The sequence below is a fragment of the Fukomys damarensis genome, unplaced genomic scaffold, assembly GCF_012274545.1.
Source record: "Fukomys damarensis isolate Sample0158 unplaced genomic scaffold, DMR_v1.0_HiC HiC_scaffold_12, whole genome shotgun sequence".
NCBI classification, from domain to species: Eukaryota; Metazoa; Chordata; class Mammalia; order Rodentia; family Bathyergidae; genus Fukomys; species Fukomys damarensis.
In genome coordinates, this window is record NW_022900924.1 from 5,724,877 (window position 1) to 5,752,685 (window position 27,809).

Consider the following 27,809-nt stretch of genomic DNA (forward strand, 5'->3'; position numbering starts at 1 on the left):
TGTGAGATGTTTCACTCTCACTAGGCTGATTCCAATCTTGCAAGGTCAGTCACGTCACATTATTCTCAGTGTGCAGCTGGAGCACTTGAGCCCCAGAAAGAGGTGAAGCAATCACACGGAGATAATAAGGATTTGAACTCAGGACCGCTATGCCGCAAAGTCTATGCCCTTGTTCCTATACTCTACTTCTTCTCGAAGTGGGGTTCTGTATGACAGCGACAGCATTGGGGCAACTGCTGAAAGTCAAATGTGTTTCCTTTTCATAGCAGAGGAGTACTCCATCGTGTATAAATGCCACATTTTCTTTATCCATTCAGCTGTTGGTGGACATCCGAAGTGAAGTCAATCAGACACATATGGTTAAATGTCACACGGTTTCTCTTAAATGGAAAACCCAAAATATAAACAAGGAGCGAGATAAAAGATGGATCAGGGGAAAAGGGGAGATGGATCTTTTGCAAAGGGAAGGAGACCAAGGCAGGGAGGGAGGGAGGGCGAGAAAGAAGGTGAAAAAAGAATGAAGACGTGTTACATGCACGTATCCACTCCTCACAAGGGATGTGATCGTTGTGCACTACAGATGTGTACCAATGAAAATAGAAATTTCACAGCAACAACAGCAAGAACAACAAAAAGAAAGTGGCTGTGCAGGGTTACGTGTCGACATTCCATTGCGTGTTCTGCTTTCAGGTTGTTTATCCTCTTGCTCATCGGCATCAGCATCGCCTGGGTGCCCATTGTGCAGGTAGCGCAGAGTGGGCAGCTCTTTGATTACATCCAGTCCATCACCAGTTACTTGGGACCCCCCATCGCAGCTGTCTTCCTGCTTGGTATTTTCTGCAAGAGAGTCAATGAGCCGGTGGGTATCCTTCTGGTGTGTTCCGAAAAGCCAGGCTGCCACGGAGGTTTTTCCATGAGATTGCGAAGTGATCCTCAGGATTAGTTGGGCAGGCACTGCGTTTGCTCAGGGATAACTCAAAGTCTTGAAGAAAATGTCAAATGCTGTGAATATCTCAAGAGCCTCTTGAGGGTAAAGAATAAAGACCAGGGAGAGGTCAATAGTCAAAGAAATACAGCCTTAGCAGGCTGCATCAGTGTCAAACATTCCAACTAAAATCAAGAAATATTTTTTGAAGGAGTAAATGTTTGGAGGGTGGATGGGGAACTTATTTTCCTTTCACCTAATCACTTATTCATCTAATAAATATTTCCAGATGCCAGACGTGGGGCTCAAACTAGCAACATGAAATGAATGAAGATTGGTTCTTTCCTTGGACAAGCCCTCAGTCCAGATGCGATTACAGAAAGTGAATGTGTAATTACACAGTAGCGAGTTGGTGCTGATGTGGAGTTGTGTCCACATTGCTGTGGCCAAAGCAAGGCAGATGTACCTACTCAGGGTGTCTAGCTTGTTCTGTTTAGGTCAGAAAAAAGTTATCGGGAAGGAAAGAGTCCACATTCTCCTGTACGAGGAGAATGACTTGCACGAAGGCTCTGAACCACAAACATATGTGATGTGTTTAAAGAATGCCTGGTAACTTGGCACGCTTGGAATAAAAAGTGTAGGAGTAGAAACGGCTAGCAAAGAGGTGGGCCAACACTCCATGACACCATGCAGACTCCTTTTGGCCATTCTTCTAAGTGCACAGTCGAATTTGTCACTGACGCAAAGGTGGCCTGAATACACGGTATATAATTTTATGTTCTCAAACCAAGCAAAATGACTTTGGATCTAGGTAGAGGGCTGCAGAAGGAAGTGTTGTGTATATTTCTCTAGGAAAGTTCCTTTTTCTTTTACCCCCACCCCATGACTCGATTTCTTATTCCATCTTTTCATGGAAGGCAAATTATTTTACAAGTAATTATTTTATATCTGAATATGCCTCAATCTAGTTTGGTAGTGATAGCAGCTACAGGGGGAGAGATTCAAATTGTTTTTTTAAGTTAAAAGGAATTGTCAAAATTAAGGCTTAAGGCTAACATTCTATACCAGCTATTAGACACACATTATGTTCTGAAACCTTGACTTATAATCCAGTACCCAAAGCTTGACTTAGTCCTGACCTCCAGTGTTCTGACTTCAGAAGCCTGGGGCTGCCTTTTTTTTTTTTACTTGTAATCCTCTGCATCTGTTCACCCCCTAGAACGTTAGAGTGCCCAGATCTTTAAGGGAATTCTGCATTCATTAACCCAGAATTTTCTTTCACAGGGAGCCTTTTGGGGATTGATCCTAGGATTTCTAATTGGGATTGCCCGTATGATTACTGAGTTTGCCTATGGAACTGGAAGCTGCACAGAGCCCAGCAATTGCCCCACAATTATCTGTGGAGTGCACTATTTATACTTTGCCATCATCCTCTTTGTTATTTCTGTCATCACCATCCTGGCCATCTCCTTTTTCACCAAGCCCATTCCAGATGTGCATGTGAGTATCTATTTGGAAGACCTTTTCTGTCCTAATTTCCCTTCATGCTGCAATACTCTTGGTTGGCCTTGGCTCCTTTAGACATCTCATACTTATATGACGCAGAGAGAATGCTTGCCATTGGTTTCATGTAGGCAGATATAGGACAGGAAACATGGTACCCAAACCTGGCAGTAAGAATCATGAGTCTTCAGGAGTTCTCAAAGCCCATACTTTAGAGTTAAGGACTCCTCTCTGCATCCCAGTGACAGTGTACGTGCAAGGGAAATGAAATCACATTTGTAGACACAGGGCTACCTTGGCTTAGAAATCTGTGTTCAAAATAGGAATGAGTGTTTCTTATAATAGTCCCATGGCCAAAGCTTCTGGAGCTCCTAGCAAGGGACGTACCTAGCTATACAAATCATGGCACTCAGGGAAACCTGGTATGTGGTTTACTTCTTAATTTTTTCCACCTGAGCCACAAAACAGTTGTTTTTAGAATCTGAGATATTTCCAACAATATGTCTTTATCTTTTTTTCTGCTTCTACGATCCAAAACAACGCAACACGATACAACAGATACAATGCAGTACCACAGAGTGAATAAATTCTAAACGATAAAAGTTGGTTTGGCTCAAGTTCCGGAGTCTGGGAAGCCCAAGATTTAGGGGCTGCATTTTGTGATGGGCTTCTCACAGCATGATAGCATGGTGAAAAGTAACATATGGTAAGGAAAGAATGAGGGAGTCAGGGAGGGAGAGGAGGAGAGAAAGAGACAGATGGATGGACAGAGGAACTGAGAGAGAAGGAACGAAGACAGGAAGAGAGAGACCAAATTTCACCCTTTTATCAGAAAAATGCTACCATGATAATGGCAATGATTATTCATGAGGGCTGATGACCTAATTATCTCAATATTGTCACAAAAGCATTTAAATTTCAACACGAGCTTTGGGGGAGACAGTTCACCTGTAGTATAATATCAATGTCCAATTGATTTAATAGTTAAAAAATTGCAAGTATACTTCTTTAGCTCTAGATGTCCCCAGTTGGTTCAGGTATTTTTATAGCCTTGCCAATCCAGTTAAAGATTATCAGCAATTTGCCTATTTTACCTTAAGCAATATAGTCTTGCAACCCAATCCAGATGACATTTTCCCCATTTCAGGTTTCCAAGGGAACAGAGCTATAAAATTAACTCAAGGTCATATTTATCCATAGAGAAAGAGAAACAGAAAAAGAGAAAAACTTTTGGCGAACACTTTATTCATGCAAACACAAATACCAAAGCCTATGAAATCCCTAAGAGGCATTCAACTTCAATATCAAATTTTCAAGACCTGCGACAAATCTTTTTTTTTGGGGGGGTGGTACTGGGGATGGAACTCGGGACCTCACGCTTGAGAGGCAGGAGCTGAATCCCTGGCCTTGCAACAAATCTTAATGTCAAACAAAACTGCCTTCGTAGCTACAGAATCACTAACAAGGCAGCTCAGTGAGCCTGCCACTGTCTTTGTGTTGTACCAACAGCCTCCTTACATCTGCCTTTGAAAGTATCAGAGCGACAAACACACCGAGCTCCGTGCTTCCTCCTGCAGCAGAGAGAGCAAGGTGGTCACAGATTTCCCTGATTTCCAGACTTCAAGCTTCTGGTTTATACTGTGCATTTTGTCAATAGAAACTGTGTCTCCTACTCTATCCTTTTTCTAAAATGTCTCATGATTCTGTTTTTTACTTTTTTAAAAAAAGTTACATTTATTTCTTATTAGTATATTCTTTGTTTTTATTTTTTGTTATTAGTTTAGGCTTGTGACACATACTAATTACATTCATCTTGGGGGAATTGGTACAAACACCTGTTGCATCTTAATCATTTCTACTCTCTCTTCTTCCTCTCTTCCCCACACCCACGTCCCATCGGCACAAATTCCCTGTCTTGTACCATCTCTCTTTTATTTTGCTGGGTTTCTCATATAAGAGAAATCAGGTGACACTTAACCTTTTCTGTCTGATTTATTTCACTTTGCATTATGGTCTCAAGTTTCATAGTGGCTTTTCTTAGTTGGTAGGTTTTTTTTTTAAGTCACTGCCTCTATTTTCATTCCCTGTTGTTGGTCTCTGAATTTTTATATAGGTTCAATTTTTTTTTTTTTTTTTTTTTTTTTTTTTTTTTTTTTTTTTTTTTTTTTTTTGGTACTGGGGATCGAACTCTTGTCTTTGCGCTTGTGAGACAAGTGGCAGAAACACTGAGCTAAATCCCCACCCTGGTTCAATTTTGATAATTCATATGTGTCTAGGAATTTATCTATTTTTTTCAGAGTCTCTCAATTTATTGCAATATGAAATTTCAAAATAGTTTCTTATAATTCTCTGGATTTCAACGTTGTCTGTTGTGATTTTGCCATTTTAATTTCTAATTACTTCGATACCAGTTTTTCTTTCCTTTTGGTAAATTTGGCTAAGGGCTTATCATCTTGTTTATGCTTTCAAAAAACTTCTTGATTCATTGATCCATTGTATTTTTAAAAATTCTTTTTGGTAACAGGGGCCAAACTCAGGACCTTGAGCTTGCGGGGCAGGTGCGGTGCCACTGAGCTAAATTCCGAGCCTGATCCATTGCATTTTTAAAATCTCTGTTTCATTAATTTCTTCTCTGATCTTTAGGATTTCTAGCTTTCTACAAGTTTTAGGTTTGAATTGCTTTTGGTTTTCTCGGACCTTCACATGCATTATTAGGTTATTTATTTGGGATCACTATTTTTTAATGTGGGCACTCACTGCTGTAAACTTCCTTTTTGAGCTGCTTTCATTGTGTCCCACATAATATGAGAAAGTGCTGGAAAAATGGCTGTGCAGTCTTGTTCCCTAGAATCAATGCTAAAAGAAACAAATTCGTTTATCATGTGTAAAGAGATTTAATCTAGCCAGGTGTGGTGGTGCACACTTGTAATCCCAGCACTTGGAAGGCTGAGGCAGGAGGATCGCTGTGAGTTCGAGGCCAGCCTGGGCTACATAATGACTCCAGGTCAGTCTCAACTATATAGTGAGACCCTGTCTCAAAAAACCAAAAAAGAAAAAAAAAAAAAAAAGGGAGAGATTTAATCTGTTCAACAAACCTTTCTTCTTTTCTTTTTTCTTTGTGTTCTCTCTTTCTTCCTTTTTTGGTAATGAGGTTTAATCCTGTGCTGCATCCCCAGCCCTTTGACAAATTTTTTTGAGACCGAGTCATGCTAAGTTGCTTAGGCTGGGCTCCAACTTGTGCTCCTCCTGCCTCAGCCTCCCAGAGTGCTGGGAGTACATGTGTGGACCGCTATGTCTGGCTTCAACCTGAATACATCCAAGTTCCCGACATAGTCAGAGGTAGTGCTGTGGGTAGGAACTCCTATGCGAGTTCTTGTGGGTACTGAGAGGCCACATTCTTTTTCCTCTCTCATGCACCATTGTTATGTTCTCCTGGCTTCTTGGACCAAGAAGCTGTTTGGACCTTCCTGTTAACCTGTTCTGCTTTCTCCCCAGCTCTATCGTCTGTGTTGGAGCCTGCGCAATAGCAAAGAGGAGCGTATTGACTTGGACGCAGGAGAGGAGGTCATCCGAGAAGACCCGAAAGAGACCATTGATACAGGTGATCGATGACTCAAGCCGGAAGAATAGTTACTCCGTAACAGCAACTTTAATGGAACCTACGTCAAATGCCTCATCAAAGCTCAAATCTCTCTCTAGGATGAAATGAGTAGGGTGGGGCTGAGGGGCATAAGCAGTTTTGGGACGTTCACTAGGCAGCCTGGTCAGAGTAAGGGAGGGAGGTGCAGTTACCCCGGCCGCCTGTCCCTCATGTCGTGTGACGCTCAGTGACTCGACGTTTGGGGTGTTTGCCTTGATTTAGGGCACAGTCATGGATAGAAGAGTCAGAGATTGCCTGACACCACCTGCGTCCCGAGAACAGATGGAGCGGTAGCTCGGTTCAGTTCTAGTGATGTCAGGGGTATGGAAGAGAGGCTTGTGGGATCTTAACTGCTTACCACGTAAGATTTAGAAAATCAGATTTCTCTGGAAGCCTGAGATGGTGCTCAGTCTGCGTCCAGAGGCTAACCCTTTAAATGACTGCTTTCCTCAGCTTTGGCACTACAGCTTTTCTTCCCCACAGGGGAGGAGTGCTGCACGTAGAACGGGGTGTGTGTCTTGCAGAAGAGCAGGAGCTCAACGGCAATGCTTTCCCCATTGTTAGGCTGGAGCCTCACCGCTCCCTCTGAAGGATGGCACAGATGAAGCGGGACAAGCTCTGTGTCTGATCAAGGATGTCACCGAATCCTAGCTCTGGAAAAGGCCCTACAGATAATTTGATCTCGTTACTTCATTTTACAGACACACAAATTGGGGCCCAGAAGGGGAGAGACTTTGTCAATGGTCCTGGGTCTGTTACAGCCTGCTCTTAATCTCCAAGGACTTTTTCCGTTCTGAAGCTCTGACTGTGAGCACTGGCAGAATGCAGAGCCACAGCCGGTGGGTCATGGTGCTGAAAACAGGCAGCGTCTTCCTGCTTCTCTGGCGCAGGCGGGCTCGAGCCTGCCCCTACCTCTCCTGCCGCTAAAGGTGTCTCCCCACTGAGTGAGAGTACTGCAACTTTTAAAAGGACACGGGCGAGGAGTGTTTTGAGTGTTGGGAAGTGTTAACATGGAAGAGGAGATTAATTTTTGTATCAGGGAACAGATTTAAAACAGATGGATCAAAATAACCCATACAGTTTTGCCTTAGGGTGAGGACATAGGACAGTGCAGAGGGAGATTGTGGGATCTGGGATGAGGTACAACTGGGACTGAATCTTGAATTATTTTCTCATTACTTTGGGTAAGTGAATTTTCTTAAAGCGCAGGCTCCTCATGTAAAAGTATTCTACATAATACTTCATACCTCATAGCACTTGTGGAAAGAAGATAATGCTTAACTCTAAGGATTGGCTGTAATTATCACCATCTTGATTGAGTGTAAGGAAGAGTCTTCTAATTGAGTTGGTCTGGAAAGGAAGGAGTGACATCAGGGGAGCTATAGAGGGCCCCCCACACCCTGACATCTGAGGTTCAGGACACTTGAATTCCTTTGATTCTTTTTTTTTTCCTGTTAAGTTTATCGGGACATTTAAAGCAAACAGTACAGTTACATTCATCATTGGAGTCTTGTACCTTTACATGATATATCTTGGTACTTATTTTTTTCCCCATACCCCTGCCCTCCCTTCACCCCCTTCATCCTTCCCTATTTACAAAGACTTATTTCCCCATACCCCTGCCCTCCCTTCACCCCCTTCATCCTTCCCTATTTACAAAGACTTTGTGTTTTTTTTCCATTTTCCACTCTTTTTCTTTTTATTTCCTTTCCCCTCCCATCCCCTTGATTCTTGAAGAGATCACGGTGGAATAAAATTAAACATTCTTCTGTACTGAAGCACAATAAACTAAGCTCTCTTGAGGAACCACAGGTGGGTGTCACAATCACCATTTTCTGAGAAGCAGCAGCACAAGAAAGTCTTGCAGCTGCGTTGTCATCTGCGTACCCTCACCATCACCACCGCCAGCACCGTGTGACTGACAATGATAACGTCTTGACATATTTTAATCATAAATATCCTAACCTAGTGATTCGTTTTTGTACCAAGTCATCATTTTAAGGCAGGTAATGCCAGTATAATTTTTCCACTTTTACGGATGAGACATAGAGACTTCCCCAAAGCCTGATCACTGATGCAGATCACCAGGGGCCGGGGATTTAGCTCAGTGGTGCCGCTGCCTGCTTTGCAAGCACAAGGACCCCAGTTTGATCCCCCGTATCAAAAAAAAAAAACCAAAACCACCACCACCAACAACAACAAAACCAAACAGGTCACACTGATGCCATCTATTTCTCACTTGGCCTGGTCACTGAGCCCAGCTCCTTTCCCCGTTTTACTGTTTGGATAGAGTGAGTCAAAAGAGAGGGCTACATGAAGGCTTTCTCTCTTCGGTGTGAGAGAAATGGGAGAGAGAAAGGGTTTGTCCGGTGCAAACCATCGGAATTGACAGATGTAGCCAGCCAGTTAACTCCTTAGTCGTGCCAGCCTCACTGCCTCCCAGTGATGGAGAAAACAAACATGAGCTTCTGTATTTCAGATGTGGGCTTTCCAGGTGCTTCACAGATCACAGTTCTCCCGCCCATTGCTAATACTTCTCTTGCATACACTATTACTTGACCTGAATGTTCTAAATAAAAGTGGATGTCTGTTGATGCTTGGCTGGTCACGATGGCACATGCTTGTAATCCCAGCCCTTGTGAGGCTGAGGCAGGAGGATCGCTACTAGTTTGAGGCCTGCCTGGGCTACATAGTGAGTTCAAGATCAGCGTGAACTACATAGTGAGACCCTGTCCCCCCCCAATAAAGAATGCATTTGATTCTGGTAGAGATAAAATTTAGGCTATCATTAACATTGTCTTAAATGTAATTAAGTTAATTTGTATATGTTATACTATTCCCATTCCTGAAAATGGGAAAATTGGGCAGTTACTACCAAATAGTAGATTAGATGCTCTATGGTACGGCATCCCCCCTTGAAGTCTTTTCTATTTCCTCTTGGTTCTGTATGTGGTAATCCTTTATGTCTTGCTCTTGACACAGAAGTTCCCGAGGAGAAGAAAGGATGCTTCCGGAGAGCCTATGACCTATTCTGTGGGCTGGACCAGAAAGGACCCAAGCTGACCAAAGAGGAGGAGGAGGCCATGAAAATGAAGTTGACAGACACCTCTGAGAAGCCTTTGTGGAGGACAGTAACAAACATCAACGGCATCATCCTGCTGACCGTGGCTGTCTTTTGCCATGCATACTTTGCATAAGTCCTGCCTTCTGCTGTAGACTTTGCAAGATGGCATCTTTACCACCTCCCTTTGGTCCCATTCTGGGGTTCCATTCTGAAGGGAAACTGGTCTGTTGTAAACTTTGCCCAGACAGATGAACATGTACATGTGTAATTATAGGCAAGCTGGAGAAAAACTGTTATTTTGCTGTTAACTTATGTATTTGAAGCCAAAGTAATACAGTCATATGTACATAGTAGAGCTACAGAAGGAAAGTTCAGTCATATTCTGGAAAAGTCAAACTAAGAACAGAATCCCTGTGATATCTGATGCAAGTCTGGTAATTCTACATGCCACCCTTATTTATAATCCTTAAATATTACTTTTAGAGTTTGGTCTCCCTGGTTCCTTCCTTTCTGACCTTTTATCATAAAAAAAAAAGAAATTCCTTTCCTGACATCATATCCCTCTCAGATTTTTCTCAGTATAAAAAAAAATTAATCTGCTAGGCTGATGAATGTGTAAAAGTGAGGACGGGTTCTCCTGTCCTAGGCATTTGTTCTCTGAGGGGGTGGAGGCCTCAGAAATGTAAAACTTACCCAAAAGGGAGGGACCCAGGCCTTAGTCTCAAGCTAGTGGAGGAACAGATAATCTTGAATCCAGGGAATTTCCTGTTCTTAAAAATGTCCATTGTGCATTCCCCGTGTTTGGGATTCATTTGTTTTGGCATTCACTCTGCTTGGAATATCTTAATCACTCCATAATGTTTGTTGACTAAATAAATGATTTTGGGCATTTATTTATAGATACTTGCCTGGCCCTTGCTGTATGTTTTTCGGTCTGCACAAAGTACATGATAAGGTGACCATAATGAATCGGAAAGTACTGCCTTCATGGCCCTGGAGTTGATGTATGGACTTAGAAGGTGACACTACATCACATGACAGAGCAAATACACTTTCTGGGTGTGTTAGTTACTTTTCTCAAAGTTAAAGGAGGAAGGGTTTATTTAGCTCACAGTTTGTAGAGGTTTCAGTCCATAATTGGCTGGCTCCAAGGCAGGGTGGCATGGCAGACAGATACCACAGAGGAGAAACAGTTCATGGTGGGCAGAAGGCAGCAAAGCAACAGGGGATGACTACAGCTCTTTCTATTCCTTATAGCTTATCTAGGATGCTTACAGTGGGTAACACTCACATCCTTTAAAAAAAAATCTGTATTAAGTTTATTGGTACAATTTAGGTATACAGTACAGTTACATTCATCAGTGGAATCTTGTACCTTTATAAGACTTATCTTGGTTCTTATTTTTTCCCCATTCTCCAGCTCTCCCTTCAGTCCCTCCACCCTTCCCTGTTTACAAAGACATTATTTTCATGTTTTTCCTTTTTACATATTTTTCTTTTCCCTTTTTCCCTTTCTCCTAACCCTCCTATTTGCTGTACTCTTTTAGACCTTTTCTTCCTATCACACAATTATACATTTTGATCCTTATTTACACTTTTAGTGTTTCATACCAGAAAAACTATTCAGTATTTACACATGTGTGTCTTATTAATTTCACTTAAGAGTATGGCCTCAATGTGCATTCACTTAGCTATAAATGTCTCTAGTCTCTAGTCTGTAGTCTTCTTGGTCTTTATGGCTGAGTAGTACTCCATTTTATAAAAAACAAAAACAGAAACAAAAAACACATCTTCTTTATCCAATCTCTAGTTGACAGGCAATTGGGCTGTCTCCAAATTGTAGCTATTACAAACTGTGTCATTATAAACAGGGGTGAGCATGTATCACTTTGGTATGATTTTTCAAATTCTTTTTGGAAGACACCCAGTAGAAAAATAGCTGGGTTGAATGGGACTTCTAATCCTAGTTCTTTGAGGTATCTCCATATTGATTTCCCCAGTGGTTATGCCAGTCTGCACTCCCACTAACAATGAAGAAGGGTTCCTATCTCCCCACAATCCAGCCAGCATTTGTTATTGACCAGTGAGGTTGGGAGCTGTCGGGAGCTGTGTGAAGCCTTTGGCACGAGCCCCTCCCCCACCCAGGCCTCCCTGACACCAATGGACTGGTGAGGATGGGAGCCTTTCAGTCACCCACTCTGCCCCTCTGGCTATGCCTGTTCCTCATCTATACTGCAGAGGAACGTGTGTGTGTGTGTGTGTGTGTGTGTGTGTGTGTGTGTCTTTAAAGGCCATTGCCTTGAGCTAGAGCAGAAGCAAATAATAGTAAGAGGGCCTTACTCCTAAGTCCCCATTCCAAAGGGTAAAGTTACTATATTGATCAGTTTATTGATTATAAACATATTTTGGGCTAGCCTTCGATTTCATTTTATTTCACACAGTTAAACATGATACATTAATAACCACCACAAATTGTCATTTTCTAAGCTGTGTCTGATTCTATTGTTGTTGCTGATTGTATCACTTGGGCTACAAGTTGTGATTGATCTAATCAGATGTCTTTCCTGGTATAATTAAAATGAGATTGCCCCAGTGTTATTAGAGACTCAAATCCTAAAGACCAGTTATATCTGGAAGACACCTCTGAGAAGCAACCATTTCTTAAGGGTTTTAAATACAAGCAACAAAGATATCCACAATAAGTAATATCAAAGTATTAACCCAGGAATTAAACCAAGGACTCTACCAACAACAACAGAAATGAAAAGACATTTAAACAAGACACAGTTTTCCAGCTTTCCAAAAACAAATCTGGGGGAAATGAGATGGAAAAGTCTGATAACCATCTGAACAATCTGAACTGATAGCATAGGAAGTAAAAAAAAAAAAAAAGGTGAATGAGGCTCTAGAAATATTCAAAATAGAAATAATTTCCCAGATAAAAGACATGATTATAAACCCTAGATCAGAAACAGATACAAAAATTGATGAGTTCAGTCAGGACCATGATGAAAGCCACGAATGCTCAGCATAGCAAAGAAATGGAATCATGAAACAGATTCAAACTGATATCCAGGAGATTAAAAACTCTTTTAAAAGTGTACATAGCAGACTAACCCAATCTGAAGACAGAATATCAGATATAGAAGACAGGATGGCAAAAAAAAGAGAAAAAGACAGGATGGTGGTCAGTGACGATGAAAAGAGAGATCTCTTAAAAATAGTAAGGGACCAATCAATTCAACAGCTCCTAGATGATGCAAAGAAGAATAATATAAGATTAATAGGAATCCAAGAAAAAGGAGAAAGCACAAATGACATAAAAAACTGTTCACAGAAATAATGGCAGAAAACTTCCCAAACAGAGCAAAAGAACAGATAAGTGAAACATAGGACTCCAGCTAGTTATAATAATAATAAAAAAGTCCTATACCTAGACACGTATGTGATGATCAAGATCCCGGAAACCCAACAGAAGTACAAAATACTACAAGTGGTTAGAGAAAAGAAACAAATTACATGCAAAGGAAAGCCCATTAGAATCAAAACAGACTTTTCAACACAAATTCTTGGAGAGCCAAGAGTAAGGTATTTCAAGCTTTAAAAGAAAACAACCTCCAACCTAGGCTGATGTATCCCACAAACCTATCTTTCAAAACTGATGGAGAAATAAGATACTTTCATGACAAAGAACACCTGAGTAACTTCATGATATAAAACCAACACTCCAAACAATTTTTTAAAATATCCTAGAAAAAGACAATGAAAGTCACAGTGCCACGAGGCCCAACAGAGTATATCCAATAAGCAAGAATTTAAAGGGAGAGGGAGAAAAATAAAAAAGAACTAACAACAGGAAAATAACATGACAGTGATAAGTCATAGAAGTCATCTATAACCATCAATGTCAATGGCCTCAATTCACCAATAAAAAGAATTACATTGGCAGAATGGATAAAGAAGCAAAATCCAAAAATATGCTATAACAAATCCTCTGTAGCACAGGAACTAGCTCAAAGAATCAACAGTTGGAATCTTATCTTTTTAAAAAAAGTTTCTGCACTGCCAGAGAAATCACAAGAAGAGCTAAGAGACAACCCACAATGTGGGAATTTTTACCAGCACTCACATCCTTAATCCTGGTAACCTTGTTCCATGAATCACACGTGAATCACACACTCTCGATCCAGCCACCTCAGAAAAAGCCTACCTAGGACTATATGAGGTTTTAGGGGGACACAGGCCATAATACCGGGGCATTTGTCATCTCAAGAAGGCTGCCCTCTGCCAAGCAACACTGGAACAATTACTGTGTCCCATGATTCTCTTGCCCATGAGTTCACATGACCACAGCTATTTCTTTTTAGGTGCTTTGATGGGTAATCATCTATTGATGAAAGTTAGGGCAGGTGGTCTGTTGTTCCAGGTGGTAATGCTCAAAGCTTTAAGCTGAAAGGAGTGTGTTTCTTGTTGTAGTTTCCAGGGGGAAATTCTTTTAATGTTAATTAAATTAACCAATTTAAAAAGGTCTATATTCAAAATCTCAGTTGTGTAATCCACTGAAGTTAAAATCTACATATTAGGTTTGACTAATTTCAGGCTAGCTTAGAAAAGTGCTGAGTGTGGTTCCTGGGTAGAGAAATTGCTTAACAGGTGAAAAAATGACTTGTTCTTGTGGAAGGAAGGAAATCCAGAGAGCATTACTTGAAGTATCTTCTCATCCCATTAAACTAGGCAGAAAAGAGGGAAAGTAGAGTTTGACATGGTCAGAATTACTCAGAGGACTCAGTGTTGTGTGAATTCTGTGGTATACTTCGAGTGGATAAAGGGAGAAGCTTGAAAACCAGTGGTTGGAGTGGGCAGTGTAAGCTACATTATCCTGGATACCATTTCTGACTTTGCTAATGGCTTGCTGTATATATTGTGATAAATTATTTTGTCTCAACTATGTACTATATTTTTTCTCTTTGAAAGATAAAAGAACTGGTGCTTATAGCATGTGCTTGCTTCCTTAGGTGTGACAAGGACACTTTGAAGAGGGGATGGCGGATATATACATGAAAGAGGCTATACAGACACTATATTAAACTACGTTATAGTTACACCCATTAAAATGTATTACTTTGAAAGCACAAGATCCTGAGTTTGATTCCTGGTACTGAAAAAAATGTATTACTTTGAAGAAAATAAAAACCTTAAAAACTCTGACATTTGGAGAGTGACCGTAACACTTACAAATAGTGAACATAACTTTGGTTAGCGTAAAGCATGGATTAGGAAGCAGGATGTCAGGATAGTTGAGAATAGAATCCAGCAACTTGAACAATTAAAAAATTTTAACTAAAGCCATGTGTGTACCCTATAGTGTCAGCCACTGGAGAGGAAAAGAAAGGAGATCCCTTAAACCCAGGCGTTCAAGACCAGCCTGGGCAACATAGCAAAACCCATCTCAAAAACATGTAAGTTTGAAGATGATTTTTGTCTTCAAAACCTCTAGTAAACATAAGGCCAGTAACTTTACCTTTGTAATATCCCTTTAGAATAGACTGAGACATTTGGGTAACTAGGGACCAGTAAATGATAAATTGTACTAGAAAACTTTCTGAGCTAAGGGAAATTTCTAGTCTTTTCCTCAGATTGAAGGTGGCATTATACAAGGGGCATAATGACTGCTTATTATGCTGTTCACAGATCTGAAAAACCAGGCCTTACTGGCCCAAAAAGCTTTTTAAAATACAGATGATTTTAAAAGGAATTTCTCAAAATGAAAAGACAAGTTAATTTCTCTGCAAAGCGAAGTGGGTCCTGGAGAATCTTGACCGACATGGGAATATTACTTACTTTTACATAGCCGATTCAAGCATTGATGTTCACGTAGGTACATTTCTAACTTTGGAACTCACTAGACCTCATTTTTCCCAGTGCCAAAATCATCTCATAAATGATGCAAGGCGGCTTGATTATTTTCTCTCAAGAAAACTTTGAGAGAAAACTGCATGTGTGCTTGGTTGGAAGAGAGCGGTTTTGTATCATTTCCTCCCATTGCACCTCAAGAAAAATCCCACCTACCCTTGAGACTATAATCTGGTGCCTGAGGTTGAGTGCGGTGCCCTTACCTTAGACTGATGGGGCTGGGATTAATGAGCTGTGAGGTCAAGGGGTCTGGCACTGCTTGGATGATTATGCAAATGAATTTCCTATCATTCCAGAGGTACACGTTGTTCCCTTAACCCAGCCAACTTTGTAATTCTAACAGCAATTCAATAAAAAACAGGTAATTTGGACAGGGGATTTGGCTTGGTGGTTCTGCCGCCTGCCTTGCAAGCACAAGGACCTTAGTTCGATCCCTGGTACAAAAACAAAAACGCACACAAAAAACAAAACCAGGTAATTTAATGCAATTCATCCCAAAGTGATAGCAAATTTGTATCTGTCTGATAAAGGGACTTCTCTGTATGTGAAACCGGCAGCATACACATTTCAGAATCAGACCAAGGACTTCCTAGAGCAGTGGTTCTCAAATTATAGCTTGCATGAGAATCCCTTGAGGGCTTGTTTATGTACAGCTTGCTGAGTTCTGCCCCCAGAGTTTCTCATTCAGTAGATCTGGGATGGAGTTGGAGAATATGCATTTCTCGTAATTCATAGATAACTTTGCTGCTCCTGTCTGGAGACCACACTTTGAAATCCAAGATTTGCAGTTAATTTCCAATTGGGTTTCACTTTTATCACCGAGGTGAACAGAACTGAGGGGATGTGTCTCTCCCTCCCCACCAGGCTTGGCCCTCCTTTGAGATTTTTAGTGAGTCTTAGAACTGAAGTCTTTTCAAACCCACATACAGGTTGGCCCGGGGATTTAGCTCAGAGGTTCTGCTGCCTCACTTGCAAGTGCAAGTTCCCGAGTTCGATCCCTTGTACCAAAAGACAACAACAACAAAAAGCAAGACACAAGTATGGCTGAAGTACATTGCAGTGCTAAGGAAAGAAGAATCCAACCCCACTAATTTTTAGGGTCCATTTGCTTTATTCTGGTCCCCTTTAGATGGATGTACGAGGGTCAGACTACTTTCCTGAAATTTCTATTATTTTTCAAATAGATAAAATTATAATATGTATGGTATATAGCATAATGTTTTATATATTTGTACATTATGGAATGACTAAAGCTAATTAATGTATTTCTTACTACACTTACTTTCTGTAGTGAGAATATTTAAAATTAGCTATTATTAAGCCCATGATTTATTGCTATTTACTATAATCAGAATATTATATAGTAAAGCTCCCGTACTTTTTATACCTAGATAACTGAAATTTTGCATCCTTTGACAAGTATCGCTCTTCTTAATTCCTTCCTTTCCCAGCCCCTGCTAGTTAACCATTCTACATTCTGCTTCTGTGAGCAAGACTTTTTTAGATTCTCTGTATGAGGGGGGTCATTTGGTGTTTGTATTTCTGCAGCAAGTCTTGACATCCAGCTTGACTTTCACATCTGGTACTACTTCTTCATATTCTATATAGTGTATTCTGGTCCTTAAAATCAGTCTCGTGGATGGAAATATTTTTTGCAAGTGGGGATGGGGCTGAGAGCAGAAAACACTAACATTTATTGGGCATCTTCCGTGGGTCTGTCCTTTAAGCAACAGCAAATGACCTCAACTAATCTTTACAACAATTCTGTGGAGCCTGCGTTATACATGAAGGAAACTGAGGTTCACAGAGATTCAAAGAGCTTCGTACTCATGGCCTGGGAGGAGTTGACAGTCCCTCCTCTCCGAGACAGCGCAGCCTTCTAACAGTAATACAACATGTCTTCTTCAATTCTGAAGACCCTGCAATGGGGGGGGAGTGCGGACAAGTACGGAGACCAGCAGCTACTGAGCACTGACTTATTTATGTTAGTGAATGTCATACAAATACATTTATCAATTTTGTTTTATTGGTATATGTTTGTACTATACAAAAATTGCATTCATTTTGGGGAATATATATATATTATTTTACTCTTTATTCACATTTTGGGTTTCTCAGATGTCTGTCAACGTATTTAAATCAGTGAGCCAGGCGTTCCTATTTCTATATTCAGATGAAACATGAATGTGATTGCACTGTCACAGAGCGGTCTCTCGTTAGAGCCTTCACTCTTACTGCTGGTCTAGGTGTCTATCTCCTCCTGACCAAAAAGAGACAGGAACCAGTTTTCTTTGTCAAAGCAGTCTACTTTTCTACGAGGTACATTTCCAGATTCTTGGGATGTAAATAATGATGTTTTATGGTTTTCACTTCACCCACAGCATGAGGCAAGGTGATACTTGGCTGGAGCTGCTCCAAGATCATACTCCAAGACCAAATTGTCAGTCTGAACAGCAGATATTTCAGATTGGCAAAATGCAAATCAGCGTGCTGGGGCTTTACACCTATTTTCTGATATACTGTAGTCTGAAGATCAAAGTGTCTCAGTCTTTAAAAAAAATACACATTTGCTATACACAAGGATCACATTCAGCACAGCAAATGTGTACTGTATTTTATTTGTCTTAATTATTTTTTCTCCCATTCCCTTCCTCCCTTCCCCTCCCCATTTACAAAAACTTTGTTTCCATTTTCCCGTCCATTCTCTCTCCTTTTAAATCCATTTCCCCTGCTCTCCTTCCCCTCCCTCCTCCCTTGTTCCTTTTCCCATTTGAACATTTCTTCCTCCTCCCCAATATCGATCCTCCGTTTTGCCCCTTATTTTTCCCTTTGCGTTTCTCACACAAGAGAAATGGTGTGATATGTGATCTATGCATCTGGTTTATTTCACTTAACATTGTGCTCTGAGGTTCATCCATTTACCTAAAAATCATTCAAATTTATCCTTCTTTATGGTAAGTTTATCCTTCTTTACTCCATTATATAGAAATACCACATTTTCTTTATCCATTTGGGCTGTTTCCAAAATTTAGCTATTATAAATTGTGTTGCTATAAACATGGATATGCATATATCATTGTGGTATGATTCTTTTAACTCATCTGGGAAGACACCTAGAAAGGGAACCTCTAGTTTTAGTTTTTTGAGGAATCTCATACTAATTTCCACAGTGGTTGTACACTGTATATCACCAACAATGGAGAAGGGTTCCTTTGTCCCCACAGCCCCACCAGCATTTGTTATTGATTGATTTCTTGATGATAGCAGCTCTTTCTGGAGTGACATGGCATCTCAGGGTTGCTTTAATTTGCATTTATTGAAGGACCAGTGATGTTGAATATTTTTCATATATTTCTTTGTCATTTCAACTTCTTCATCTGAGAAGGGTCTGTTCATTTCAGATGCCCATTTTTGGATTGGGTCTTTAAATTTAGGGGGGGGCCTCTGATTTTTAAAAATTCTTTATATTAGTCCTTTGAGGAGTAGCTGGTAAAATTGTTTTTCCACTTTGTGGGTTGTCTCTTCATTCTGTTGGTAGTTTCTTTTGTACAAAAGCTTTTTCACTTAACGTGATCCAGTTGTTGATTCTTTATAGTATTTCCTGTGTGACTGGTTTTGTTCATGAGGCCTTTTATCTATTCAGAGTTTTACCTATTTTATCTTCCAGTAGATTAAGAGTTTCTGTTTTTATATTTAGATCTTTGGTTCATTTTGATTTCAGTTTAGTGCATAGTTAGAGATATGGGTCTAGATTCAGTCTACTGCATGTGGAAAGCAAGTTTTCCCAGCATCATTGATTAAAGATGGTATCTTTCTTCCAGTGAAGGTGTCTGGTCCCTTTGTCAAAGGTAAGGTAGCTGAGTGTGTTTGGAGTTATTTCTGCATCTTCTGTTCTGTTCCGTTGATCCTTGCGTCTGTTTCTTTGCCAGTACCATGCTGTTTTTATCATGATAGCTTCGTAGTAACACTTCAGGTCGAAGGGTTGTGATACCCTTGTGGTGCAGAATTTTTTTGCTATTCTAGGTCTCTTCTGGTTTCATATGATTTTTAGGATTGTGTTCTCTAGTTTTTTTTGAGGTATATTGTTGGTATTTTGGTTGGGATTACATTTAACTTGTATAACAGTTTTGGAAATATGGTCATTTCACTATATTGGTTCTGCCTATCCAAGAACAGGGGATGTCTTTCCATTTCTAACATCTTCTTTACTTCGTTTTTTTTCAGAGTACTGTAGTTTTTAATGTAAAGCTTTTTTACTGCTTTCATTAGAGTAATTCCTATTTCATTTGTCTTGCTATTGTGAAAGGTAATATTTCCCGATTTTTCTCTCAGTGAATTTGTTATTCATGTACAGGGATGCTATTGATTTTTGACTGTTAACTTTGTGTCCTGCTAAGCTAGCAAATTTGTTATTAATTCTAGGAGTTTTGGGAGTCCTCTATATAGAGTATCATGTCATCAGCAAATAATTATAATTTAACTTCTTCCTTTCCTATTCTTTTTATTTTTTCTCTTGCTTAATTTTTCTGGCTAATGCGTCCAGAACTATATTGAATAGGAGTGGTGCTAGTGGGCATCCCTGTCTTGTCTTGATTTTAAAATGAAAACTTTCAGCTTTTGACCATTTAAAATGAGGTTGGACCATTTAGTATGATGTTGACAACTAGTATGATGCTGGTTTGTTATATGTGGTTTTTATCAGATTGAGATAAAGACTATCTATTCCAATTTTATTTTTAGTTTTTATCATGAATGAGTGTTGGACTTGGTTAGTTGCTTTTCCCGCCTCTCTTGAGATGATCATGTGGTTTTTGTCTTTGGCTCTGTTAATGTGATATATTACATCTATCGATTTGCATATTTTGAACCATCCCCACATCCTTGGGATGAATCCTACTTGGTCAGAGCATATTATCTTTCTGACTTACTGCATTCTGTTTGCCAATATCTTATTGAGGATTTTGCATCTCTATTCATCAGGAAGATTGGCCTGCAGTTCTCTTTTTTGCTTGTATCCTTCTCTAGTTTTGGTGTCAGGGTAATGCTTGCTTCCAGGGATGACTTTGGGAGGATGCTTTCCTGCCTGAGCCCTGAGAGTACAAACACTGTGATTTATTGTTTGAGAGCCTTATGGGTGAGCCCTACTGCCGCAAGGGTCTTTTTCTGTTCTGCCTTATTTTGCCCACACATCTATTAGTGTAGCTTGTAAGTCAATTTGCTTTTGTTGCATACCATCCAATTTGAATTATCTTTTCCACAGGAACCTCTGGTTTGCAAACAAGTACACATGTAAGTCTGTTCATGTTTTGGGTTTAATAAAGTTTCTGTGAGATTCATTCCTTGAAGTCCTACTCCTTTGTATCTCAGATTATGATTATATTTGGAGATAAGGCCTTTATAGGTGATTAAATTACAATGAAGTCATTAAGGAGTTCTAATCCATAATGACTGGTGCCTAATAATAGGATTGAATGCAGACAGGCATGATGCAAAAACACAAGGGAGGTGGACATCTACAAGAAAAGGAGAGAGTCTTCAGAAGCAATCAACCCTGCTGATACTTTGATCTCAGATTTCTGTCCTCTAGAACTGTGAAAAAATAAATTCCTGTTGTTTGAACCAACCAGTATCTGTACTTTGTTATGGCAGCAGTGTATGTGGAAGAGTTGCTGTTCTTTGCTTTATTATGTTCTGTATTTTCCTCTGTGGCATCCATTCATCACAGGGCTGATTGTACTAACTACATATTTCTTATTTTCTGTGTTCTTGATGCTCTGCTTTTTTTGGGGGGGTAACAGATTTGGAGAAAAATCACCCCTCCTAGGGAAAGCCCTTTCCTAGAGATAGCAAAGGGCATGGCTGGGGGCATGTTTTTCAGATACAAACAACTAATCTCATCTACAGTCCCAATCAGCTCCTTGTCTAAGTTTTACAGGACAATATCTCCTCTGACCCAAGTCATTCCAGGGCCAAGTCCCAGGTAACTAGTAAACATTACGATAGCCTAAAGTCCACTGGTATTATTCAAACTAGCCATTCCTGAACTGTGCAGTCTGCTCCGCTTTGTTTCCTATGGAAACCCCAATAAAAGTTCTTTCTTGTGCCTTTTCCTCCTTTCTTTCTTCTGACCAGTTCTGACCCTTTCCCTATCTTCCTGTGTGACATGCATGAACTCTTTGGAACCTGGGCGTATAAGAAGCTTTTACCTTTCAAGTCCAATTCTTTCCCATCATTGCACTGACTTTACCATGTCTTATCCAACATTTACATTCTTAGAAGAAACAAAATCCCTTCCACTTCCCATAGTTATAGCTCAAAGTCTACAGAATGCCACCAGCCAGCCAGCTGACCAGAGCTGCATTACCACCTGCACTCCAAAGGCCATTTGTCTCTCTCTCTCGACCTTTTTCTCCAGTCCCTTCACTCTGTCTCTTTGTCCTCATTCTTTTCTCCTCAGTATTCACCTTTTGGGTCAAGTTATCTTTCGGACTTCGTTGAATTTATACCACCAGTCTCCACTGTCACTTTTCTTTCCTTCGTAACTCTCTTGAAACGCATCACCAACTGGACCCCACCAGGAACATATCTGTGGTCACACAAAGACAGGTTGATACAAGGGTTTTTGCGTTTCCCTATGAATTTCGGAATTTATCTTCTAGTTGCGCGAAGAACATCATTGATATTTTGATGGAGATTGCATTGGATCTATAGATTACCTTGGATAACACAGCCCTTCTGAAGACATTAATTCCGCCAACCTGTGAACACAGGAGGTCTTGTCATCTTCCAGTGTCACGTTAAATTTCTTCCTTCAATGTTCTGAAATTTTCACTGCAGAGGTCTTCGACCTCTTTCGTTAGATAAATCCGTAGGGATTTTATTTTATTTGAGGCTACTGTGAATAGAATTATTTTCCTGATTTCTTTCTCAGCTAGTTCTTAGTGGTCATAGTAAAGCTAATGATTTTTCAGTGTTGATTTTATACACTGATTCTTTGCTGAATTCATTTTTCAACTCTACAAGTCTTGTGGTAGAGTCTTTAGGCTCTCCTGAGTATAGGACCACACAAACTGCTACCCTGCCCGCCTTAAACATGTACGGTTTTTATTCATACCTCTGTAAAACTGGGAAAAAGATTTTGCACTAGGTTTACACACTTATAGGGAGCTATTTTGCTAGTTTTATAAATTTTAAACTCTCTTTTCTGTTGACACAAAAGAATAAAAGCAAAAGTCAAGTTTGACATCACCTCATTAGATACAATTACCAATTGCTAACTTTCCTTTGATTGCAAAGGAACCAGGTCAGGGCCAAGGTTAAAACTGATTCAGCAAAATGTAAGTGCTTGCTGAAATGACCTTGGCTTCTGCCTTTCTGAAGAGAAACTGACTATTTCCCCCGGGAAAGAAATGTTATGTACAGATAGCCTTGAGTGCGCTGTGAGAGTGTCCTTGATTTTAGCCAGATGCAAGATAGTCTTCCCTAAGACATCCAGGCCTGTTGGCACCAAGCCACTTTTGTCTAAACACCGTACTTAAGAAACTAGCAAAATGGGTACAGTGCTGGCATTTTCTCTCTCGCCTGCTGAAGGCTCTGTCTTACACAAGACCCTTCCCCAATCATTTCTGGTGCTGTCTGTTGCCTCATTGTGAAATCATGCATCATTGGACTGTGCTCATATCTGCTGTACCTTTCTAAGAAGTTTACTTTCATCTACATAAAATCATGATGCAGCTCTTCTCTTTTGGTGTGGATCTGAACCTCAATTTTCTGTGACCACAATACACACACACACACACACACACACACATGCATGCACACATGTGACTCTTTGCTGTTACAATACAATAAACTATAAAATGCAAATTGAGAAAATTATCCCTAGTTTAATCAATGGCTTGTAATGGCTCAGAGCTCAGGCAAAATAGGCATAGTAAAAAACTGCCACAGCCAGGAGGGCGATGGCATTGACGTCCACTATCGTTTTCCACAAGGGCTTCTCTGATGTGTCTGCGAGCTTCTTCTTCAGGGCTTCTTCCTCTTCTTTGGTCAGCTTGGGCCCTGTGTTCTGCAAACCGCAGAATAAGTCGTAAGTCCTCCTGAGACACCCATGAGTTGTCTCAAGATGATCTGAAAGAAAGAAAAATAAATGATCACAAAAGATGGGAAATAGAAGTCCTTGCCAGGGTAGTACAAGTGACTCTAAAAGATGATGAGAAGTACTTACGAATGTCAGAGAAATTCTTTACAAAATATAGACAGGTTTGATTATACAAATATCGCATGGTTTCTGTGGTATGAGAAGTGTAAAATATAAATAAATAAATGAATGAAATAAAGGAAATGACAGGAAACAAGATAGAACTCTTAAAGATGGGGAAGAGGGTCAGGGGGTGGAGAAGGGGTATAAAGGGATTGAAAATGATCAGGATATGTTGTGCATGTGCCATTTCCCCCAAACAAACATCACTCTTCTGCATTACAAGCATACACTAATAAAACTAAAAATTTTTATAAAATAAAATAAAAATTTTTTTCATGACAGAGTCTAATAAAGTAAGTGAAAACAAATGACAAAAACAGAAGAAAGTTTGTATGCTTTATTACAAAGGGTTGAAGTCCTTAATGTGTAACAGACCCACCCCCCAAAAAAGGGAAAGGAAAGACTATCACCAGTCTCACTTAAACATACTAGAGAGATGACGAAAAATATAAAAAAGACAAATGGTTCTTATGCTTCCTCAAAATAAAAATTTAAATTAAAACTACATTGAGATATCATTATTATCAATTAGTGTCAAAAACGCAGAAGTTTTGCAGTGCACTATATATAAAGGTAGGGGAAAGGTAATAAGGGGAAAGGTAATAAGAGAAAAGAAAAAAAAACATGAGAAAATGAAAAAATGGAAATAAAGTATTTGTAAACAGGGATGGGAGGAGGGGGTGAAGGGAGGGCAGGGGTAATGGGAAAAAATGAGAACTAAGACCTGTCATGCAAAGGTACAAGATCCCAATGATGAATGTAACTGTACTGTATACCTAAAGTGTACCAATAAACTCAATGAGGAAAAAAAAGAATCTATTTGGAAATGGATACTGTCGTACATAGTTACTAAGACAGCGAGATTCAATTTTATAGAAATTCTATAGCAAAACTGCATAGGCAGGCATTCACCCCTTGACTTCACAATAAAACTGTGTGAAATCTATCCCACTTGATATACTGGCAAAATATCCCTCCTCCCCCCAAAATCCAATTAACGTTCAAGGAAGTTTGTTGCAGTTCTGGAGAATTTAAAACATAATTATATAGTCTTAGTTACTTACTTTAGAAAAGATAGAAAAGACGAGGGGCTGTTTATTAATGAACTGATATAGAATTTAAATTGGAAAAAAGCCAACAAAATAGATTCAAATAATGCAAATGGAAGTGCATAAAAATGTGAACAGAAAGCGATGCAATGGAAAAGAGTCATAATAGAAATAATAGAAAGCCAAAAATTTGTTCTTCGTGAAAGAGAAGCTAGACAAACCTCGAGTAAGATTTAGCAAGACAAAAAGGAAGCCACAAGAAATTATAACAAAAACAAACTATGGGAGTAGGAGAGATAAAAAGATAATACATAGATACAATGAAGAAGTTTATGCCAATATATTTAAAGGTGTAATAAATGAACATAGCCCTAAAAATACATAATTTCTAAACACTGATAAATGAAGGGCTGGGGATTCAGCTCAGTGGTGCCACCACCTGCCTCACAAGTGCAAGGACCTGAGTGTGATCCCGGGTACAAAAAAAAACCCCGATAAATGAAGAAATGAAAACTCTAAATATGTAGAAATTGGTAGCTGTACAGACAACATATAAATCCCCCTTTCCCCTCACACATGCATTACTCTAATGACATTATGGACAACGGCACCAAAATACAATGGAGATATTATTCCAGTCTTACTGTGATAATTCCATAAAATGGAAAAAAAAAAGGGCTCTTTTCTGACTCATTTTCTAAGAGCATTAGGCTCTTTTTTATTTTATGAAACAATAAAACAAAATTTCATAACCAGACAATGGGAGAATAATGGTAGTTAATACCCTGTGTATCATTATCTTCAAAGTAGATGAGGGAAGTGTGATTAAAACTTTTTTTTTTTCCCCCCTGGGAGAGGAAGTAGAGATATCCTAGGGCTCTTGGTGTATATGGAGAAAAGTAAAGAAATTTGGCTGCCTGGAATGAAGGGTGTAAGGGAGAGAATAGAGACAAATAATTTGAAGAGAAGGTGGCTAGATGCTTCATCATAACAAGCCAAGGCCGAAAAGTTCCTATGTAACTAGGCAAGGTGAGTTTGTAATTGATCGTGATCTCAGTAGCGGGCACACATTTTCGTGTATGTGTGCTAATGGACAAACAGACAAGATGGGCCAATGAATTCTTGTACAGAAAGTTATCTCGGTTACCAGGAAAGAAAGATTTAGAAATTTCAGTTTGCCATAAACGTAACAACTCTTTTTTTCCCCCAGAAGCTGAAGTCAGTGGCATTTAAAATACGTCAATAAATCAAATTATAAAGCAAAAATGTAAGTTAGATATTACCTTCTGGAGCACTATCTTCAGTTTCTTCTGGCCTTTTCTCATCTGCATCTAAATCAATCCGTTCCTCTTCACTGTTCCGAAGAGCCCAGCACAGGCGATACAGCTGACCAGAGGACATACACAAGCACTTTAGTAAAGGCCAAATGTTTACCACTATCTAACATGAACTTTGCTTATTGCTTAGTTTTTAAAAAATCAAAGTGCACAAAAGAATGTAATTCATAAATAAAAGTCTCTTACCCACAGCCACTCATCAACATACACAAGCCACTTTGAATTGTTTGTTTTAATTTCTTCTGGACGTATTCAAAGCCCTAGCAAAACATTCCCCAAATTCTTATTTCTGGGCCGGGGGTTTAGCTCAGTGGTGCCACCTCCTGCTTTGCAAATTCTTATTTCTGGATTTACGATTTTAGAAATGTCAAATACTAAGCAAACCTACGTTATATCCTGGCTTCATTCATTGTCTGCATTACCCAGTTATAAGTGGCCACATCGTTATTACTTCCAGTTTGTCTAATGATTGTAATCTTTTGCATAATTTTAACTGCATATTTAAACATATTTACAGGGTACAGAATTAATTCTATATAAAATATGTAAGAATCAGGTCGGATAATTAGCATTCCCAACTCCTTAAGCATATACCATTTCTGTGTGTTGGAAGCCTTCAAACTCCTCTCAACTTTTTTTTTTTTTTTTTTGTGGTACTGGGGATTGAACTCAGGTCCTTGGGCTTGCGAGACAGGCCGCCGAACCTCTGAGCTAAATCCCCGGCCCTCTCCTCAAGTTCTGACGGATACCACCACTGAAAGAATCAGTGAAAAATCCCCTGGCAATGCCCTTGACTCTGGGGCACACAGTCTAAGAAGATATGGACAGAGGATTGAATTGGCATTGGCTCTTATATATCCGAATATCCCCCAAAGCCTCATGCAGTCAAAGGCAGGGCTTTTGAAAGGTCATTGGATCACGTGAGCATTATAATCACCAGTGGATTAGTCCGCTGATGAGTTTATAGCTACGTGTGCTCGTGTGAGGTGGGGCCTGGATGGAAGAGGTGGGTCCTGTGGATGTGCAGGAGGTTATGCCTCTCTTCCTGGCTCCTCCTTGACTTTCTGTGCTTCCCCACTGCCACGAGGTGAGCACCTTTTCCCTCAGCCATGCCCTTCTACTGCCATCCTGCTTGATGTCTGAAACTTCTACAAACTGTGAGCCAAATAAACCTCTCGCTCATTAAATTGTGGGTATTGGATACAACTAAGACACAGACCAAAATCATCCATTTTCATGAATCCTCTGAATTATCTTGGCTGGGAGAAGTTTTTATTTCCATTTCTCATCTCTTCCCTCTTTCTACTATTATTTGTTGTTCATGTTATTTTTTTGCAGTGTTGGAGATCGAGTCCAAGTCCTCATGCACATTAAAAAACTGAAAACTGAAATTCCATTGATCCAGCTAAATCTCTTCTTGGTATCGTCCCAAAGAGTTAAAGACATCATATTTCAGGGATGCATGCATACCTATGCTGATAGCAGCATAACTGATAATAACTAAATCTTGGAAATGGCCTATATGCCCATCAACAGAAGGATGGGTAAAGAAAACGTTGCATATATATGCAATGGAGTACTACTCTGCTGTGAAGAAGGATACATTTAAGTCATTTATTTGAAGATGGATGCACTGTGAAACCATAATATTAAGTGAAATAAATCCGGCACCCAAATTTAAATATCACATGATTTCTTTTATACAAGAAATGCAAAATATAAATCATTTAAGAAGCAAAATAAATAATAGATAATAGGAAATTGGGAAATAGATGTTTTGCAATGGTGAATGGAACCCAGAGGTAGTGTGGGTAGGAAGGAAATGGGAAGTAAGAAGAATTAAGATGTATTTTGAACACGCACTGATTCTCCACTACAAAGGCAATCATTATCTACTGCAAATATGAATCAATAAAAATTAAAAATTAATAAAAATGGACTCAGGATGGCAGGGGTCTGGGGAAAAATACCAAGATGCATCAGGTCAAGGTACAAGAGCTCAGTGATGAATGTAACTGTGCTGTATACCTAAAACATACCAATAAATTCAATGGAAAATAAAAACTGGACTCACCAAGAAAGAAATCATGAAAACAATATTATTCACAATAACCA

The 27,809-nt window shown here is 39.6% G+C and overlaps 2 protein-coding genes across 10 annotated transcripts in view; one reads left to right on the top strand and one right to left on the bottom strand.

Moving 5' to 3' along the window:
- Positions 1–9,451, top strand: part of Slc5a1 (solute carrier family 5 member 1) — a 168,566-nt gene extending 159,115 nt beyond the window's left edge. For all 7 annotated transcript variants that reach the window (XM_033762350.1, XM_010603872.2, XM_010603871.1 and 4 more), the window contains 4 exons: positions 691–859; positions 2,210–2,425; positions 5,924–6,029; positions 9,051–9,451. In XM_033762350.1, coding sequence (XP_033618241.1) covers positions 691–859; positions 2,210–2,425; positions 5,924–6,029; positions 9,051–9,265 — 706 coding nt within the window. In that variant the 3' untranslated portion in view covers positions 9,266–9,451. The remainder of the gene's footprint in view (positions 1–690; positions 860–2,209; positions 2,426–5,923; positions 6,030–9,050) is intronic.
- A 13,495-nt stretch (positions 9,452–22,946) lies between these two features.
- The window catches only part of LOC104848102 (solute carrier family 5 member 4), a 41,267-nt gene continuing 36,404 nt past the window's right edge, over positions 22,947–27,809 (bottom strand). Inside the window, exons 14-16 of one of the 3 annotated variants that reach the window (XM_010603875.2) lie at positions 25,641–25,743; positions 24,908–24,926; positions 22,947–23,144 (exon numbers count right to left, since the gene is read on the bottom strand). In XM_010603875.2, the coding sequence (XP_010602177.1) occupies positions 22,961–23,144; positions 24,908–24,926; positions 25,641–25,743 (306 nt within the window). In that variant the 3' untranslated portion in view covers positions 22,947–22,960. Of the gene's footprint in view, positions 23,176–24,907; positions 24,927–25,640; positions 25,744–27,809 lie in introns of all 3 variants that reach the window. The other 2 variants (XM_010603873.1, XM_019204465.1) reach the window with 2 other exon arrangements.